The 20,972-nt window shown below is 39.7% G+C and overlaps 1 protein-coding gene across 10 annotated transcripts in view; it reads left to right on the top strand.

The window, feature by feature from the left end:
- The window catches only part of OPHN1 (oligophrenin 1), a 426,354-nt gene that overhangs the window by 222,182 nt on the left and 183,200 nt on the right, over positions 1–20,972 (top strand). For 6 of the 10 annotated variants that reach the window (XM_078363585.1, XM_078363584.1, XM_078363579.1 and 3 more), the window contains 5 exons: positions 6,026–6,117; positions 10,455–10,533; positions 13,643–13,676; positions 14,186–14,248; positions 15,170–15,244. In XM_078363585.1, coding sequence (XP_078219711.1) covers positions 6,026–6,117; positions 10,455–10,533; positions 13,643–13,676; positions 14,186–14,248; positions 15,170–15,244 — 343 coding nt within the window. Of the gene's footprint in view, positions 1–1,145; positions 1,247–6,025; positions 6,118–10,454; positions 10,534–13,642; positions 13,677–14,185; positions 14,249–15,169; positions 15,245–20,972 lie in introns of all 10 variants that reach the window. The other 4 variants (XM_078363581.1, XM_078363578.1, XM_078363582.1 and 1 more) reach the window with 1 other exon arrangement.

The raw sequence follows: 20,972 nt of genomic DNA, 5'->3' as shown, positions 1-20,972 counted from the left end.
AGAGTCTGAGGCAGGAGAATCGCTTGAACATGGGAGATGGAGGTTTCAATGAGCCAAGATCATGACATTGCACTCCGGCCTGGGTGACAGAGTGAGACTCTGTCTCAAAAATAAATGAATAAAAAATAAATACATAAACAAATGAGAAAGAAAAGAAAAGGAGGAAGGGAATTCCAGGTATATACCACTGCATGAGTAAAGGCAGGACATAGTTGATGGACATAGTTGATTTCTAGGGCCCTCGTTGGCCATGAATAGTCCCACTTTACCCCTGTTGTCCTCATGTAATTATTAATAATACTGTCTCATTCAGTCTTAAGTCTGGGATTTTGGGTAGAAATTATATGGCTACCTATTTATGTGGGAACTAAAGGTAATTCATTGAGACAGGAACACAGAGGTAGGGTGCCAAAAGAAAGCTGGAAAGGTAAGTTTCGATCATGTTGTCAAGGTTATTGTAGGCAGGCTAAGGAGTGTGGAGATAGTGGGAAAACCATGGGTGGTTTTTAATAAGGGGAATGATAAAAATAGAGATATATTTTTAAAATAATCTAGCAAAAGAGTGGAGAATGAATTGGAACGGAGCAATCAGAGATTGGGACAATAGGGAAATCAGAGAGATGCCAATGAAATGATTAATTGGTGAGATAGTAAGTTTTTGTTTTTTAAAAATATGTCTCATTAAAAAATGAAAAAAATAAGACAGTGATAGGGTTCTTAACTAATTCAGCATTAAAAGGAATGGAGATGAAGAGACAGCTAAAGGAGAGATGTGTCGAGTTTTGTACTGGTTAGAAGAGGCATGACCCAATGACCAGTCACATGGAACAGGTACAGAGACAGTGAAGTAAATGACAATATTCTCCAGCTTCTGGGATATATGGTGATACCATTTATAGGGAACATGACAGGGAGTGTAGGTTTTAAGCAAGCCGGAAGCCGATGTGGGAAGCAGTTGGTGAAGGTTAAGATCTCCCTGTGTGCAGTAGGTAGGTGGCTATGAAAGGAGGGTGGTCAGGGCAAGGGAAGAGCTGGATCTGAAGTTTGACTCTGAAGAGCAATGTGTAAATAGCCTCAATTTTATGGATTGACTGCCTATACAGTTAAAACAGTTATTGTCTGCTCAATTTTACTTGTCCTTGTAGGGGCTTTAGGAATATCCTGGGTGAAATACTATTGTCAGTATGAGAAAGAGACCAAAACACTCACCATGATGCCTATGGAGCAGAAGCCAGGTGCTAAGCAGGTCAGTTCTTGTTTGTGCCACGTTTTTGGAAATGGATCTGTGGCTGGTTCTCACAAAAGAATAGTGTTGACTTAGTATCGAATCATCAAGTTCATCGCTGTCATGGGAAGCCATGACTTTATATGTACACGTTGGCCTAAATTTGAGTCTGATAGCACTGAGTTGAGTGAAAAGTCTCTCTGTTAATTAGAGAGCAAGCCTTTTCAAAATTCCTGTATTCTTTCAAACCAGTTATTTTTACAAGTGCCAGTCACATTGTACAGTCAATTATGTATAAATATGGATGAATTACTTTTAAGAATGCTCTACTCTTAAATTCTTTAAAATACCAAGTTTTAAAAATATTAATTGAATTCCCAAAATCCTTTATTTACAGGAGTGTGTTTGTGGCCTACAGTTGGAATAACCTATAGTCACATTCTATGTACTACTCAAGTGTCTTTAAGCAGTTATTCACTCTTCTGCCCTCCAAACCTTCTCTCACTCCTGAAAATGACAAAATAAATTTAACACACTGAAAAAATAGTTTCCACACTGAAGAACCTGATCTTTTACACACACACACACACACACACACACACACACACACACACACGAGTTTCTTAAGCTAAAAACTGATCTTTAGACAGATTGTTTATATTCTTAAAGTAGCTCAATGTGTCTCTTTCCCCTTTAACTGGTTCTCAGACAGGGTCTTAGTGCATGATTTTTAAGCATTTGCACTCTACAAATTGTTTGTTGGAAGTGCTTCAAGGGTTACTTGTTAACATTGAAATAGTACATGAAGACCCAATTTAGGTAAGGAGGAATTTGGAGAAAAATTGGGACAGTTTCTCTCCCTTGCTGGTCCTTTCCATGGAAGATCTCTTTCGTATGGCTTGTTCATATGAAATTAGAGAGGATGGAAATGTGTTTGCAGGCTATTGAAAATTTTTTTGGAGTGAGGGTGGTTTTAACCACAAGATTTGCCTCCCTGCTTTAATGTGCTTTGGCGATAGGATGGACTTGTAGAAGATGTTTTATCAGAGTTTCTGGAATCCTTGGCTATGCTTTATTATTATTATTATTATTTTTGAGACGGAGCTTCACTTTTGTCACCCAGGCTGGAGTGCAATAGCACGATCTCGGCTCACAGCAACCTCCACCTCCTAGGTTCAAGTAATTCTCCTGCCTCAGGCTCTTGAGTACCTGGGATTACAGGTGTGCACCACCACACCCAGCTAATTTTTGTATTTTTAGTAGAAATGAGGTTTCACCATGTTGGCCAGGCTGGTCCCGAACTGCTGACCTTAAATGATTTGCCCATTTCAACCTCCCAAATTGCTGGGATTACAGGTGTGAGCCACCATGCCCGGCCGACTGTGCTTTTATCATGGGCCAGTTACTCATTGAAAACCCTCCTCAGTTTTCAGTCTGCCAATTGCCAAACCACCTTTCAGTGTGATTCCAATAAATTCATCCTGGTTTTAGCACTGATTTGTTCCAAGTCAGTCAGAACTTAGCTGATTAATCTGACTGGGAAGTGCTTATAGGCGACACTGGCCTGCAGTCTCTTTCTTTTATTTTTCTATACATATAACTTTTCAAATACCAGAGAGGAAAGCTTCTTTGGTAGACAGTAATTTCCTTTAGGCAGTTACTCTGAGGCTGCTCAAAGGTGCTTATTTCAAAGCCCAAGACAGAGTCAGCAGATACCACTTTCATATCCTCCTGACAGATGCCAGCAAGCCCTCCTTTTAGTTTTTCTTTCCCTCTTCCCTTTTCATTGAGTAGCTGCTTGCAAAACTTCAATGGTGGTGGCCTGAGCATTTTTAATGTGGTATTCCTTATGGAATGGAAAGAACTTAGTTACTCACTTGCAGAGGGAGGTGGTGGGAGTTACTTGGATTTCACCAAATTGGAGTTGGAAGTAATTTCTTCCTGTCAGTTCTGTTCCACTTCCTAATACTAGTTTGTATTTTACAATCATAAATTTTACAAATAAATGACACCATAATAACACTACAAAAGCCACCTTTTCTTGAATACTTGCTGTGTGCCAGACACTGAGCTAGACCCTTCTATCATATTCATGCTCCTCATTTGCCCTCCTAGCAGCTGTGTGAAGTCAGTGCCCCAATTTGTGTAGGAAGTGAGACCAATTTGAAGATGCAGGAATTGGCCATCTTTCTGACTATGGCACTTAGTATAGTATTGGTCCCACTACTTTAGCCTGTCAGCTCTCATCTGTGTTGTCATGTTCAATTTTCTGGTCATCTTCTCAAATAATAATTTATTGGATCTTCATCCCTTCTTTGTTAGGAATTTGTAGTCAGAAGGAGTACATTTTGAATCCCCAGACCTGTGTTTAAATTTTCTCTGTGGTCTGGTAGCTTTTTGACCTTGAGTAAATTCCCTAATGTTGCTCAGTCTTAGTTTCCTCATCAGAAAAGTGGTAAGGATGATAAAGTAATTCATCAACATTTATTGAGCACTAAGTATTTCCAGGGTACTGGAGGTATAAAGATGAATACAACACTGTTCATGTCTTTGAAGACTTCCTAGTCAAGTAGTGAAATTAAACATAAAAACAGGAAATTTTATTATTATGTGCAAAGCACATCGTGGGCAATGTGTTGGTTTGAAGAAGGATTTTTGAGGAAGTGAAAGCTGAACTGCAGTTTGTGGAATAAATAAGAGTTTAGTCAGGCAAAGAAGATAGACAAGGCCATTTTGGGTGGAGGGATTAATATATGCAAAGTCATGGAATCATGAAATAGCATGATATGTATGTGAAATAAGAGTACTTTTGCATTGTAGGAGCATTAAACAGGTGGGCAGCTGCTGGAGATGAGACTGGAGTGGTGGGCAGGGCCTAGTTCCCTGAGCTGCAATGACATTGATGCTGAGGGCATTGAGAATTTAAAGAGATAGAGTGAGTCCATGACTTTGCTCATAACTCTCGTTTTGAAAGACTAACATGCGATATCTCAAGTTTTGGGATAGGAAGGCATACTGAAGGATTAATTTAGAGTTGAGTTGTTATAGTCAGGAGCAGAGAAAGATTGGCCTGCAGGTGGTTGAGTGTGCTGATGAGCAAAAGTAATAAGCCACATGGGCCAGTTTGTATGTAATAGTATGTAGGCACGTGGGCAGTGTTTCCTAACTTAAGATAGCACAGTGGGTTGTGTTAGTCCCATTTTATAGATTATGAAGTTAAAACTTAGGGAATATGATTTTTTTTTTTGAGATGGAGTCTTGCTTTGTCATCCAGGCTGGAGTACAGTAGCGTGATCTCGGCTCATTGCAGCCTCTGCCTTCCGGGTTCAAGCATTTCTCCTGCCTCAGCCTCCTGAGTAGTTGGGATTACAGAGTTTCCCATCTCTGTGCCCAGCTAATTTTTGTATTTTTAGTAGAGACAGGGTTTTGCCATGTTGTCCAGGCTGGTCTCCAACTCCTGACCTCAGATGATCTGCCCGCCTCGGCCTCCCAAAGTGCTGGGATTACAGGCGTGAGCCACCACACTTTGGCCAGGGTCACATAACTGGTAAATGGCATAATTGAGACAATACCCTAGGTCTTAAGCTTTCTAGTGTATTGCTATTTCCACTATACCAACTTGGATGAAGTGTCACTTCTCTATAATGGTTGTTAATAAGAAAAGTGGCTTAAAACTACCTAGTATACGCCAGGTGCGGTGGCTCACACGTGTAATCTCAGCACTTGGGAAGTCTGAGGTGGGCAGATCAAGAGGTTAAAAGTTCGAGACCAGCCTGACCAACATGGTCAAACCCCATCTCTACTAAAAATACAAAAAAATTAGCCAGACATTGTGGCAGGCACCTGTAATTCCAGCTCCTCAGGAGGCTGAGGCAGGAGAATAGCTTGAACCTGGGAGGTGGAGGTTGCAGTGAGCCGATATTGCACCACTGCACTCCAGCCTGGGCAACAGAGCAAGACTCCATCTAAAAACAAAATAAAACAAAACAAAACACCACAAACAAACAAAAACCTAGCATAATATATGACACATAGCAGGTGATAAATGTTACGTCTCTTTCCTGTATCACATGGTCTGTGTTGAGATAAGAGAGAGAATCTGGACAATGTGAGACTGCAGAATTTTAGTCTGTGGACACAATGGATTTCAATTCCGTTAATTACCTACAAGACTCAATTGGGCCCCACTGTCCTTGCTGCACATATGAAATATCAAATGCCACCATGACTAATACACACATTTACTATTTCTTCTACTTTTGCCCTACCTTTGGACTATTATGTTTGTGATTTCTGTCATTCTCAAGAGTCTGGAGTTGGGGGACAGAAATTTTGTCTCCCCTCCTTCATCTGCCACTTTAATGGAAGCTTCTTTGCTCAGCTACCCCCTGACTTTCTAAGGGAGGTTTTAGACAGCCCTTTACCCCATCACAATTTCCCTCCCTAGAGGCCTCATGAAAATTTTATTCTGCTTAATGCCATTCGGACAGCCCATTTCTCCTATACTCCTTTTACATGATGTGTATTGAGCTTCCTATTAAGTCCTCCTGCTTGGGAAAGAGTGCTGGACAACTCTGAACATTTTCTCCTGGTCTCAGCCATTGATTCTTAGAGCAGGGAGAAACCATCTGCCATATTGCTGCAAATACTGTTTGAAGGGACAAGATTCTCAGTGAGTCTACACATTGCTCCTGCTGCCTTGACAGATGCCTTCCAAGTGACACTGAGGACACTGGAGGAAACAGAAATAGTTTCTGTGTCTTTTAAAAAAATTGCCTGTTAATTCTTCTTTCATATCAGGGGCCTTTGGACTTAACACTGAAGTACTGTGTGAGAAGGAAGACGGAGTCTATTGACAAGCGGTTCTGTTTTGATATAGAAACTAATGAAAGGTAAGCTGTGCCACTGTGACTTGGCAATGTCCCCACGTGCCAGATGCTTAGCCTGGGTAGGTCTTTTATTTTCCTCCGTCATCCCTCGTTGATGACAATGAGTAAGTCTATTCAGGACTTTGTTGTGAGTCTATTCAAGCCAGCTCTTCTGGCTGCCCTTCCCAGGGATCCCTGTTAGACCTGGCCCAGTGCTGCTTTTCTCTGTGCAATCTTCTGTCAGCTTTGCCTCACTTGTTCTGGTAAGAAAACGTCTCTCCTGGGATTTAATTTGCTATCATATGTGCAAAAAGTCAACATTTGGTGATCTTGCAAGAAGGAAAGGATAACAAAGCTCATTTCTTTTAAAATCTCCTAATATCACATAAAAGAACAAATGAATTGGCACACATTTTTGAGGGAGAAAAGATGGAGTGGAGGGTCATGGTACTATTAGAAAGTATTTTTCTCCCATTTGGTGCAAAAATGATGCAGACTTTCCCTACTTTGTAGATATTCATATGAATTGGAAATAGTGTGATTATCACCTTTCAGATCTTAGAACTAAGGCTTGCACATGTTGGACTTCATTGTATTTGTTTTTCCCCAGTGCCCTCTTTTTTAACTTGAATCTGAGCAGTTTTATCGGAGGAGAATTTTAACCATAAAAATTTCAAATGCGTGCATTTGGCATTATTGCGGAGAAAGGCATGCTTTATAGTTGGGTGACTGAATCAAAATAAACAGAATGAATCTGTTTCTAGATTTTATTTCAGCCTTTTATTTCTATATGTTAGGTGCTTAGTAATAGAATAGAATTCCACAAAATGATCAGATTTCTAGAAAGGAACTTGAAGGGTGAATTACATTATCATGTGAACAAAACTAGCAGTGACTGGGATCGTAACAATTAGACTAAATGATGAGGGCATTTTTTAAAAATCAGGGAATAAAGGACTTAGCTTGTTTCCTTATTTTAAAATTGAGAGATTATACTTTGACCCTCACAATTTTTATTTGTGAATCGATAGAAAAGGGATGGTCCCAGTCAATGTGGCTATGGAAGTATAGATTGTTGCTAACAACCACAAGACTGTCACTCATTTACCTGATACTCAGTTCCAGTAGGAAGGGGAAAATTACTGTTGGCTGTAGTTTCCCTTTTAGGCAAGTAATATCCCCAATTCAAGCAGTTGTAAACAGTTTGTCCCTGTGGTTAGGGCTAGGATCAATTTATGTTTCTTGTTACTGGTGCTATGCATGGCTCATGATAAGTACTAAATTTGATGTTTATTTTTAAATGTGTTTTTTTTCTTATCCCAGAATGCTGAATAATTATGACACTAGAACCCAGGGATTAAAGTTTTGATGCATCTACACTTTTAGTTATTATATACTGTGCACTTTACAAAACATTCTCTCATTTAATCTATTCCTCATTTTACAGGTAAAATACATTTTTTTACTGTAAAATACATTTTTTTACATTTTACTTTACAAGTAAAAAATACATTTTACTTACTTACCCAAATAAAGTCACACAGTAAGTGGTTAGGCTGAGCTCAAACCCTGGTCTGTATGTCTCCAAAGCCCATGCTGGTTTCTTTTTGTTTGTTTTGAGACAGAGTCTGTCTCTGTTGCCCAGGCTGGAGAGAAGTGGCGTGCAACCTCTGCCTCCCGGGCTCAAAGGAGTCTCCTGCCTCAGCTTCCCAAGTAACTGGGACAACAGGTGTGTGCCACTATGCCTGGCTAATTTTTGTATATTCAGTAGAAATGGGATTTCACCATGCTGGCCAGGCTCGACTTGCACTTCTGGCCTCAAGACATCCTGCCTCGGCCTCCCAAAGTGCTGGGATTACAGGCGTAAGCCATCACACCTGGCTCTATGCTGTTTTTAATTTTGTTCTATTGTCTATTATAAGCAGAAGAAACAAGTTGCAAAATAGATCATTAAATATAATAATGAACAGGTGCTGAGGCCCCTCTCTGCATGTGGAATCTTTTGAGTGACATGACATCTGCTTTTCTGGCTAGTCAATCTGATAGAAGGAACAGAGTCAGGCTTCCTAGCAGGCGTCAGGCAGCTGTACTCAGCTCTTTGAGTCATTTTTTCTATGTCAGGAATAGAGGATAAGATTTTTTATTTTTTTAACTTTTAATTTTTTAGAGAGAGTGTCCTACTCTGTTGCCCTGGCTGGTTTGCAGTGGCATGGGTTCAAGTGATTCTCTTGCCTGAGCCTCCTGAGTAGCTGGGACTGACAGGTGTGCACCACTACATCTGGCTAATTTTTTACTTTTTGTGGCTATTGGGCCTTCCTATGGTGCCCAGGCTGCTCTTCAACTCCTGGGTTGCAGTGGTTCTGTCGTTTCAGCCTCCCAACATGCTGGTATTACAGGTGTGAGCCACTGCACCTGGGTTCTAAATCGAGACTCTTATCAGTATTTAAAATGACAGGCTCATAGCAAGGCAGAGCTCAAAATGTCTTAACAACAACAACAATAATGGTAATAATAATAAAAACAATTGCTAACATTTACCAAGTACCTCCTATGTGCCAGGCACTGTTATTAGCCATTTAAGTGTATAATTTCCTTTAGTCTTCACCCCAGTCATGTGAGGGAGGTGATAGGATTAGAATTTTGATTTGTGAATCTAAACCATTTCTGTGTTAACAATGGATGACCCCATTCAAGAGAGCTGTGAAAGTATATATTGTTGCCCGTAAACCACGAGACTGTCATTATGGGGTGCTTTAATGAAGTAAGAGGTACTAGAACAGGAACCCCATGATTCCAGCTGGTAGAACAGGATTCCTATGATATCAGTAACGGAAAGGACCTTGCAGCTCCTGTGTTCCACCACCCTTTCAGATAAAGAAACTGAGGTCTAGAGAGGCCTAGTTATTTATCCAGGGTGGCTGAACTCTCTTGGCATTGCTTTTATCATTCTATGACTCTAGGAGAGGTCTCATCTTATCATAGAAGTTGTGGAAGGAACAATGTTTTCCTAATGGCTCAGCTGGCCAAGAGAATGCAAGGAGACTTTATACCTTGCATAAAGTATGGTTAATCTCAAAATTGCAATTGAGACACAAAGATCTAAAAAGACGCTAAGGAGCATACCAACTTGGAATATCTCTGGATAGTGAGTAGTTTCTTAGTCCATTTGTGATGTTATGACAAAATACCTGAGAATCAGTAATATATAAACAACAGAAATTCATTTGTCACACTTCTAGAAGTTGGAAGTCCAGGATCAAGGCACTGGCACCGTCAGTGTCTGGTGAGAACCTGGTCTCTGTTTCCAAGATTGGTGCCCTCCAGAGAGCACCAATACTGTGTCCTTATATGTCAGGAGAGATGGAAAGGAATGAAGTTTTCGTAAAAGGGCCCTAATCCCATTCGTGAGGTTCTATCCTGATGACTAACTCACCTCCTAAAGGTCCCATTTCTTAATATCATCACCTTGGCAGTTAAGTTTCAACATATGAATTTTGGGAAATATTCAGACCACGGCAGGTAGCCTGCAAATAAATCGAATAAAACAGAGTCTGAAGCTGTGTGCCATGCAGAAGAGGCCTTATATTGTAGTAGTGAAAAATATGGCTGCTGGACCAGACTTTCTGGATTTAAGTCCTGCTTCTAGTAGTTCCCTGCTATATGACCTTGGATAATTACGCTGTGCCTCAGTTTCCTCTTCTGTGAAATAGGGATGATTACCATAACAACTGCCTTATTGTATGTATTAATTCAGTTAATACACATAGTTTACTTAGAAAGCAATTTGTTACCTAGTAAGCATTCAGTATATATTAGTTGTTATTAGTCATAAAATTGCTTGTTAGCCAAAACACCTCCTCCCTGTGTCTCAGCCAGTACGCATGTTGTTGAATTTATTCCAACTCAAAATGCTTCTTGGACATTGCAGGTGCTAGAAGAAGCAAAGGCATTTTACTGACAGATGAATGTGCCTGTGATGTACATGCTCACTCCAAAGCTCAGACAAAGTGGCTGGCTTCCAAGAGACGAAGGCAGGGAGAGCCTCTGTTTGGTTTGAGCACAGTGCAGCCAATTTAGGTGTGCATTATGGAGGCGTCTTGACATTTACCTTCCTATTTCTTATATTATCTTGGCACAAGACCACAAAGATGCCACCCCCACCTCCATGGTTCCCAAAGTTACTGTTCTCTAAATTGCTCATTGTTTTCCTGAGTAAAAGAGATTTTTGAAAAATCCGTATTCTGTAGGCCTGTGATTGTTCAGTCTGACAACCTCCAGGGCAGAGAGGGACCCTAGATCACAAGACTATTCTTTCAGATGAGTTTTCTGCTTTAAACTTATCATTCCCCTCCCCCCTTCAGGCCAGGAACCATCACTCTGCAGGCCCTTTCAGAAGCTAACAGAAGGCTTTGGATGGAAGCCATGGATGGGAAAGAGCCTGTAAGTTACCTGACACTGGGGCAATCTCCCCAGCATATGCCAGTGTATAAGTGCCCTCTAATGGTACCAGTGGGTCTAAGACAATTAAATGGTAAATGGATTGTTTAGTCTCAAAGTTTTAGAGTTGTAATTGTTTCTACATCTCTTAGTAGGTAAAGCAACTGGAGTTCCAGAAAGGTTGAGGGACTTTTCTGAGATCATGCTCGGAGAAGACATCAAAACTAGGCTTAGAATGCAGATGTCTCAGCTCCCTGCTCTAGTGTTAGACTATGTAGCTATGTCCATAAGCTTTTCTTCAGAAAGAATTAAGCCATTTTTCAGGTTATAAAATCAATATGTGTTAATTAGTTATGTTAATATGAAAAATAATTGCCATAGTTATAAATAAGCCCTTATTAAGCTTTTATTCAGAATGATTTTTCTGCCTCACTGTTACACCACCAACTCAGCTTATTCTGTTTAAGGGTACTGCTGGTAGCGGAGATGGCATTGCCATCCTGTATCCCAAGATGTACTGTTCCATTTAGAGCACCCTTAGGCAGGAGGACACACAGTCCCTTGAAAGGGTTACTGAGTATCATCAAGCAACCAGTAGGAACAGTTGGAAATCACTGAAAAACATTCTGATTTCTTATTGGCATATGAAATAATAGCTTCCTGGTGTTGGAATTCCAAAAGCTTGGATACAGGTACTAGTGCTGCCATTAAAAGGCTATGTGACCTTAGGCAAATCATTTCACCTCTCTGAGGTTTATTTTCTTCTCCTCAATAAAATGGCTTTAATAATTTCTTTCTATCTGTCTCACCGGGTTGCTTACGAAAACCAGATGAAAGTCATCTTGTAAACCACAGTGTGCTAGCTGATCTGAATGAGGGGATGCAAAACTCCTAAGATCTAACAGTGTTCAGATACAGTCTTATTTCCTTGCTTTATTCAAGTGAAAAACTGGCTAGGAGGGAAAATACATTCCAGGTTTTTCTTCATATGCATCCTAAGTATCCTGGAGATTTAGGAAGGGTAACTAGATCCCAGATTGCACTTACAGTAAACTGGAAGGTAGCAGGAAAGACTTGGCATTCTGAAGACTGCCATTGAGAAAATATGCCAGGACTGTCTTCCCTCTGTCACCTCGCCGAAACCTGCTGCTGAACTCTTTCATGCTTATGAGGTTTCTGTAGGCAGATGCTATGAAACTCAGCAAGGCATTTATCTTTTGATGCCCTCTCCCAAGTTTGCTCTCCCTTTAGGTTTTTAAAAATCAAAGAATGCAGATGGCTTTTTGTGGAGAGTGATGGGAGCACATGGGCCCACTGAATGTGGATTCCTACCAACTTGATCATGGCAGATTTTTCACAAATCCCTTGTTTAGAAAAGTGGCAGCAAAGGCTGGCCGGCACAGGAATCTCTCCTACTGAAATATCTGTGGGCATATACACATATGTCGAACTTATTTTAGGGGAGGCTGTTCAAACAGACTCTTAACAGATGGCATATAGAGGGCTCATTTCCTGCAGCGTCACATTACTAATGTTGTTGCTGCTTTACTAAACACTCCACTTCACTAGTGTTACATATCTTGTCCATGCCTTTGCCTAAACTGTCAAAGAAGATCAGGGCTTGAAGGAACATCTACTCCTGATCACTTTACTGATACAAATTTTGAGATCTGGAAAATGGAAAGGGCATGCCCAAAATTTCCTAAAGAGGTAGAGGCAGAGCCGGGACTCGACTTCAAGAGTCAACAGTCTCCTTTCTGGTCTCTCACATAGCTATCACAGTGCATACTCCAAGATAACCCAGACTAATCTTGGTGTGTTCATGGATCTCTTTCAGATGGACGTTTGCCTTTCTGCAGAGAAGCATTCATCAGCTAGTCTTTGAGGGTGGAGATTGGTGTTAGGAATATTTAAATTTTATAATGCCCATTAGACAGGTACATAGCCATGAGGAAAACACTTTCTCCTCCCTTGCCTTATCATAAAAATGCTCCAGGTATTACATAAGTAAATATCTAAGATGGATTGGCTACAACTTAGATACAGTGAACTGTGTGAAATTCAGTGTAATTTTCAGGAATTGTTCAAGTATTTTCTTTTTTTTCTTATCTTTTTTTTTTTTTTTTTTTTTTTTGAGACAGAGTCTTGCTCTGTTACCCAGGCTGGAGTGCACTGATGTGATCTTGGCTCACTGCAACCTCCACCTCCTGCTTTCAAGCCATTTTCCTGCCTCAGCCTCTCTAGCAGCTGGGATTACAGGTGCACACCACTATGCCTGGCTAATTTTTGTATTTTTGTAGAGATGGGTTTCATGATGTTCACCAGGCTGGTCTTTCTTTTTGAAATTCAAAAACATTTAATAATTCACTTAACATAATAAACTTATTACACATTGATATCAATAACATTTTTATTTTTAAAAACCTAGATATTTTTAAGGACAAAATGGTCTAATAAGAAGAGCAGTATCATTTTATATATTTTCAAGTCCCTTTAACAGCTGGCTATATAGAAGATGGCTGGATTCTCACATCTGTCTCTGTACTCAATCTGTTGCATTACCACACATTGCAAAGCTTCTGTAAAACTCCACTGCATAGTGAGAGAGCAAGAGTGAAAAAGGCAGATAATATCTTAGTATTATATTATTATAAAAATAGTTCTGACCTTATGGAGGTCCTGAAAGGGTCTGGGGACTCCCACGGGTCCCTGGCCAGACTACACTTTGAGAACCACAGGCATTGGCCTTTCTGAAGCTTTGATATAGTGCCTCAATTCTAGAAGCCACTCAGTGCTTCATTCTAGAAGCAACATCTAGTGCTATGGTGAGGACCAGGCTGGTCTTAAACTCCTAATTTCAAGTGATCTGCCTACCTTGGCCTCTCAGATTGCTGGGATTGCAGGCATCAGCCACTGTGCCTGGTCTGTTCAAGTATTTTCTAGCAATCTTGGCAAAATGGTTACATTTAACCCACTTTACTCTCTTGTTAACCTACTGGAGTTTCTAGTCATTTTTTAATGCCTATCTGGGGAAAGAGATTTACTATTAAGTTCTCTTTTCCTATATTGATTAACAGTAGCCATGGATCGTTCTGTTTCTCTTCTTTTGTAGATCTACCACAGCCCTATAACAAAACAGCAAGAAAGTGAGTCATTCAAGTTTTTGTTCTACTGATGTTATAAATCATTAATGATTATATAATCATTAATGATGTGTACTATTAATGCAAGTCTGTATATGGATGCCTTTGTGTGAAATGAAATTCAGCCATATATTTTTTTTAATGCGTCTGGTAATTGAACTAAGGTAGATACTTCATGTTAGCTTACATTGTGGGTAGAGAAACGTATTATATCCTTTCTGTTCTGGAAGCATGATAGAAACTCTGTATATTTCTTGCTACCATTTCACATATGACTTTGCTCATGCTGAAAGTAGACAATGCAAAGAGCTAAATAGAAGTATTTTGTGTTATGAGAGTTAAAATGCTAAACCTCCCCTGAATAAATGAATTTTTCCATTTAAGAGTGATTGGAGATGAGCAAACAAAAACCGTAGCTCTCTCCATGCAGTCCCTTTGCATTGTCATTAAATGTTTAGTAGGTGACACTTGTTGCAGCAGAATCTAACTCTGTTTTCCTTTGCTTGAAACAGTGGAGCTAAATGAAGTGGGCTTCAAGTTTGTTAGGAAGTGCATCAATATTATTGAGACCAAAGGTAAGATCTGAACCATAGCCTTGGCATTGTCTGAAATCTGGTCACTCTGATTTTATCCTGGGTAATTTCTCTGAAGTAGCATTTTAGGAATGAAGACTGTTTCTAAAGCTTGTGTATTAGATGCAAGCTATAAAATTTCAGAAAATTCTAAACATATCTAAAATTATCTTTGGATAATTTGTGGATTCTTCCAATTAGGTTTGAAAAGGTTATAGGTTTATAAGTTTATAGTTTATAAAGTATTCTCAAATAGTACCTGGAACTCATTAAGCAGTGTCATGATGATTCTATTCTAAGTAATCAAGAGTTCAATTTCTGCCACAATACATATTGGTATAAAAATTGATGCAGGGCTGAGCTAAACTCAGGGAGATGTGGAATCAGCATTCTTCCTGGTTTCCGATATGCCCTGGTTTCCTTCTGAGGATATTTAGACTGTGGGCAAGTGTAGTGTATGAATCATGCCTGTTTGTTCTTTGAATTTTTTTTAGTCTTTCTGGTGCAGGAAATGGCCTTTTGTTTCACAGCTGCCTTACTTTAGCCCTCTCCTGCTTTATATCACTGCTTAGAAGAACTTGAGGGTTGATACTTCCTCCTTTTTCAATTAAATGAACTCCTTTCTAAGATGGCAGCGCCATTTTCAGCTTTCTGCTGCTGCCCAAACTAAGCATATATTTCTATTTACTACAGGGTTTGTTTTCTTCTCTTCAAATTAATGAGGGCTTGGTACACTCCAAAGGAAAGGATGGATAATTTGGAGAGATGCTTTAGGACTATTCCCCTGTTACAGGGAAGGCTGGGGAACTTGGAGTAGTATGTAGTGTGACCCCTTCCTATCTGAACTGACTCTAGCGTACCAGAGGGAGATGACAGCTCTAGCTATATAAGTGAAACTAACCTGTTTTTTTTCCCCCCCACTAGGGATCAAGACAGAGGGGTTGTACCGCACTGTGGGCAGCAACATTCAGGTTCAAAAGCTCCTGAATGCCTTTTTTGGTAACAATTTTACTTGGATAATTCTTATTGGGAGTACTTAAGTGTTACAAAGAAATTTGACTGGAAGAGAAAGTAGACACTGCTAAGAAATTTGATAGAATAGCTGAAAAAATTGTTTTCTAAGGTAAAACATACTACATGTAATTGCCTACCCTGGGCAAAGGCAATCTTACCTTCAAAATGGCTGTCATCTCTCCTTCTTCATATCTCATTCACTCCAGAAACTCTCAGCAATCCAACTTCTTCCCTTACGTCTCAACTGGAACTGCATGGCCAGGCTTAGTAGGTATCTTTTTACAAAACCCAGCGAACACTTTTGAGTTTCTGTCTTATTTGATCTCTTTGTTGACCACTTTCTCTTTTCTGAAACTTCATCCTTGCATGACTTCCATAACACACCACTCTCCTGATTCTTCTCACATTTTTTTTTGTTTTTGAGGCAGGATCTAGCTCTGTTCCCTAGGCTGGAGTGCAGTGGCATGATCATGGCTCACTGCAGCCTCAACCTCAGCCTCCTGAGTAGCTGGGACCATAGGCATGCACCACTACATTAGGCTGATTTTTAATTATTTTTTTTGTAGTGATAGAGTCTCACTATATTGCCTAGGCTGGTCTTGAACTCCTGGCCTTGAATAATCCTCTTGCCTTTGCCTCCCAAAGTGCTGGGATTACAGGCATGAGCCACAGTGCCTGACCTCTTCTAATATCTTACAGGATTCCTTTTCAGTAAGTTGCTGAACCTTTTTTTTTATTATTTTTTATACCTTGACTGAGTGTTTCCTACAGTTCTGTCTTTGTTCTGGTTTACTTCTTTTTTTTTTGCATGTTTTTATTGATTGATTTTTTTTTAAAATCCTGGTTATGGCTCACATTTTTCTTTCTTAAAAAATATTTCTCAAAATCTTTATTAGTTGCTGGATATTGTGACTTACTGAGTGTCTTGATTTTGTTTATTTCTTTTAAAGAGGACTGAATTTTGTTTTGTGGGCAGTTACTTGTGCATCAGTTTGACTTATTTGAGCCTTCTTTTTAAGCTTTGTTAGGCCAGATGTAAAGTATCCACCCCCAGGTAAGGTTGTTGCGCTCTTATCTACATAGCTAACTATTCTCTGGTACTGTGCCCTGCTAATTCTAGCTGCTTCAGCCTTCCTAAACTTTGATCCTTATCCCTTCAGCTGAGCAAGACTTCCATGCTCAGCTTGAGTTCCCGCTCCATCTGCTACAATCCAAAAAGCGCTTTTAAGAAGCAAGCTGGGCTGGGCGTGGTGGCTCAAGCCTGTAATCCCAGCACTTTGGGAGGCCGAGGCGGGTGGATCACGAGGTCAAGAGATCGAGACCATCCTGGTCAACATGGTGAAACCCCGTCTCTACTAAAAATGCAAAAAATTAGCTGGGTACGTTGGCGCGTGCCTGTGATCCCAGCTACTCGGGAGGCTGAGGCAGGAGAATTGCCTGAACCCAGGAGGCGGAGGTGGCGGTGAGCCGAGATTGCGCCATTGCACTCCAGCCTGGGTAACTAGAGCAAAACTCCGTCTAAACAAAAAAAAAAAAAAAAAAAGAAGCAAGCTGGCTGGGCGCAGTGGCTCACGTCCCAGCACTTCGGGAGGGCGAGGTGGTAGGATCACCTGAGGTCTGAAGTCCAAGACCAGCCTGACTAACATGGAGAAACCCCGTCTCTACTAAAGATACAAAATTAGCCAGGCGTGGTAATGCATGCCTGTGATCCTAAGTATTTAGGAGGCTGAAGCAGGAGAATCACTTGAACCCCGGAGGTGGAGGTTACAGTGACCCGAGATTGCACCATTGCACTCCAGTCTGGGCAAAAAGAGCGAAACTCTGTCTCAAAAAAAGAAAAAGAAAAAAAGATAAGCTGTGGAGAAGGTAGCAGTTAATCTTGTTTGTATTCCTCTTCTCAGAGTCATAGTCCTGTGTTATCCATTGTTCAATAATACACACGGGAGTTTGCTGTATACTGTCCAGTTTTCTTGTTACAGCAGGAAGGCAGGTCTGATACCAGTTAGTCCGCCATGGCTGGAAGTGGTATTGTCTCTTCGTGCTTTTTATTAGTACCTGTATGCTGACAAAATCTGTGTTCCAGACATCATCTGATGAGTTCTAAATGCAAATATTTACTTGCCCATTGCACCAGTGCGTCTCAGTCATATTAAGGTCATGGCACACATCAGAATTATCATCTTTATATTGCAAGCTTGGGTAATTGGACATCACTGAGGCAAGAAGCCCTAAAGGCTGAGGGAATCACTGCACAAGTTCCGTCTATATAGATGGTCCACAGGTATCTACTTGTATTTCTCTCCCCGCAAATCTACTCTTTTTTCTTTTTTGTGAGTGGTGGTGCAGCATCTGGTAAGCTGAGTTTTCACAATATTAGAGAACAAATTGAGTGTGGAAAACTGCAGTTTGGATAAAGTACATATGTTTTGGTTCTTACTGTGATGTATAGCTAATCTCTCACAAGCCTGCAGGTTGGACAACCAACCCTATTTACATTTGAGGATGTTACAGCACTCAGTCATAGCAGGTGTGGTTTTTCAATTCCAGATTACATCATTAGTACCTCAGTATCTGTTTTCATTAATCATTTACATTCTTGACTTTAAAAATTTTGGATTGCTTATTCCTGGTCAATTTGCAACCCATCTCACTAGCTAAGGATACTTTTTCATGTGTAAAACAGTTGACAGCATGGTCCAGAATATTGAATCTCGGAAAAATGATTGAACTCAGATATTTATTTGGATAGTTATTGAACTATTGAGAATTCTGTTTCCAGTATCACTCCATTCTTATATCTGATGTATCATAAGCCAAAAAATGTCATGCCAGGCATCCCACTGATTCTCTTATTGGCTTTAATAGGACTGAAGTGGTTCCTTCGAATCACACATGGCAGTACAATTTGATTTAAGTATTAAGGAAAGTGGCACGGTTGGTGTATTTCATCTATTCAACACCATCCTCCAAATACTAGCTCTCATAGAAATAATCTAAAATATAGACCAGGAAGTTCTAGATATAAATATTGATAGATACAATATAAAACTGTTGACTTCCTTATTTGTATATGAAAGTGGCAATCCCGATCCCCGCCCCAAATGTACGAATGTCCAGATGTGGTAATCCTCATTCATTTATTTATTTATTCAGCAAATATTTGCTTGCCTACCCGAGCATCAAGCATTGTGTTCAGGGCTGTGGACTGAACAGTAAACATACTCCCTGTGTTTTCCACCTTTGTGGGGCTTACATTCTTCTGGGAAACTCTCAGTTACCTTTCAATGTCTAGTTATGTGGGGAGACCTTCCTTCTAAGTTCCTTTCATGTTATATCCTCTGGCATTTTTCACCGGGATCCTCTAAGTTGTCTTGCTTCTTTTCGCCCTTTCCTGATCTAGTCTTACACCACCAGGGGCTTGTTGCCTTGGCTGCATGTGGACCCATCATGACTTATCCTGGAGGGTGAGCATCCATTGCCTTTTGGTTGTGTACCATCTCTCCCTTTTTTTTTCTTAGGTCTCATGCTCTATGCTAGCCAAAAGGATATTTCTTGTTACTTCGGTTAACCTAAACAATCCTCAGACTTCTTTCCCTATGACATCTCCTATAACTTGTACTGTAGCCTTTCTTCTATTGTTTACTAAAGCCTTTCCTTCTTCCCCTACACAAGAATTTGTCTTTTGGGGAAATAAAATATGACACAGTAAAAAGTCAAAGGCAACACATTCATAATCAATAGTTATTTTCAATCAGGCTGTTGGTTGGTTGGTCACATTCCTTGCCTACACCAGATTTTTATGTGATACCTTACGTTAATAGGTCTTATGCACTGAGAATTAGAGTCTTCACTGGTGCTGGATCCATTGTAAGTCACCTTGGCACAGAGAAGCCAATCTGATCATCTCAGGGACAACTTGGAACCTCATGTAAAAGTTCTGTTTCTCTTTCCTTTATCTAGCTATAACTATCTTATTAATGAAAATACCTCCCATTGTCATTACAGTCTTAATAATCATTTTGTACTCCAGAGACTCTTAAGTATTTCACAATGGAGCAGAGAGGTGAGATGGGGCGTGAAGAGCAATGAGATTGATTCTGTCAGCAGGGGCTCTTGATAGAGTTGAGCCTGGCTGGCAGCCATAAACAGGAAAGTGTTGTTCCCATAATCCCCTTACCATGCCAGAGGCTTACTGATCTAAACAGAAAAGGTCCTGCCTTAGTGAGTGAAGTAACAAGTCACTTGGAAGACGTTATTTATGTTATTTTTATTTCCTGTTTAGATATTTAAATTTCTCATTTCATCATTATGTATTCCAATAAGTAGACTTTTCAGAAACCAAGTGGAATACCTAATATATATAGACAGATAATAGAGTAGGAATATGCATGCAGTCACTTTTCTATTTTCATAATTAATGTGAATTATTCAGTATCTGGGGACCTTAGCATTAAATTCACGTATATTTGGACAAATAGATAATAAATGCATTTCAAGTTCTATGATCTCTTTGTTTGAATGAGCAATTCAGAGTCTCCTAGAAAATAAAACAAAAACATACCACACCCTAGGAGTTGCAGAACTTGAACTCTATGCATTAATCTTTCAAAGAACTGTATATATTAATCATCTTTCTGATACTGTAGTATAATGTGATCTTTAGCTTTCCATACATATCAAAATACTTTTATTCGTATAGCCAGATCCTTGTATATGTGTGTATATGTATACATGTATGTCACGAATAAATTTTATATAGGTTCAATACATTAATCATTACTATACTTACCACTTTAAATACATTGATTATTCTCAAATCATGCTTGCTTTGAACTAGTATCACTAGAAGTTGAAGTAATTTATGTAAATGAATATGTACTGTTACTCTTTCAAAATTATTTTCTATTTGCATTCGATTACAAAATTGAATCCAAAAACTTTTAGAAATAAAGTTCATTCCTTTTCTAGTATTTTCTCAAGATCTGAATAATTGATAGCAAATTCATTTTTAGTTCTCAGCTGACATAATGCCATTTCCTAGCATTCTTATAAGTATGTAAACAGTAGGATAGGAATTTTTCTCTTAAAGGTCTTTAAATTTAGCAAAAATAAATTTACTTTTTGACATATGAATCCAGTAATGCTGTTATCCCACCTGCTTCCTGCTGCAGTGTTTCTGACTTGGGGCGAGTCTGTCAGCTATGTCACTATGCATAAGGATCCAGGGGATTTTTTGTATTAGTTTCCTGTGCTGCTATAATAAATTACCACAAACTTAATGGCTTAAACCAATACAAATTTATTCTCTTATAGTTCTTGAGGTCAGACGCCTAAAGTAATTCTTATGGAGCTAAAATCAGGGTGTCAGCAGGGCTAGATTTTTTTTTTGAGAAGACAGTCTGTTCCCTTACGTTTTACAGCTTCTAGAAGCTGCCCACTTTCCTTGGCTCATGATCCACTTTAGCAACACCAGGCAGAGTCCCTGTCATGCTGCCATCGCTCTGGTTCTTTCTCTTCTGCCTTCCTCTTCTACTATAAAAGACCCTTGTGATTACATTCCGTCCACCTAGGTAATCAGAATAATCTATCTCCAGGTCAGCTAATTGCGAACTTAAACCTATCTGTAACCTTAATTCTGCTTTGGCATGTGACTTAACATATTCCCAGGTTCCTGGCATTAGGTTGTGGACACATTTGGGAACCAGAAATCTGC

This window comes from Callithrix jacchus, chromosome X, assembly GCF_049354715.1.
Source record: "Callithrix jacchus isolate 240 chromosome X, calJac240_pri, whole genome shotgun sequence".
Classification (NCBI taxonomy): Eukaryota; Metazoa; Chordata; class Mammalia; order Primates; family Cebidae; genus Callithrix; species Callithrix jacchus.
The sequence above is the reverse complement of the archived record's forward strand: the minus strand, read 5'-3'. Positions and strand labels throughout refer to the sequence as shown.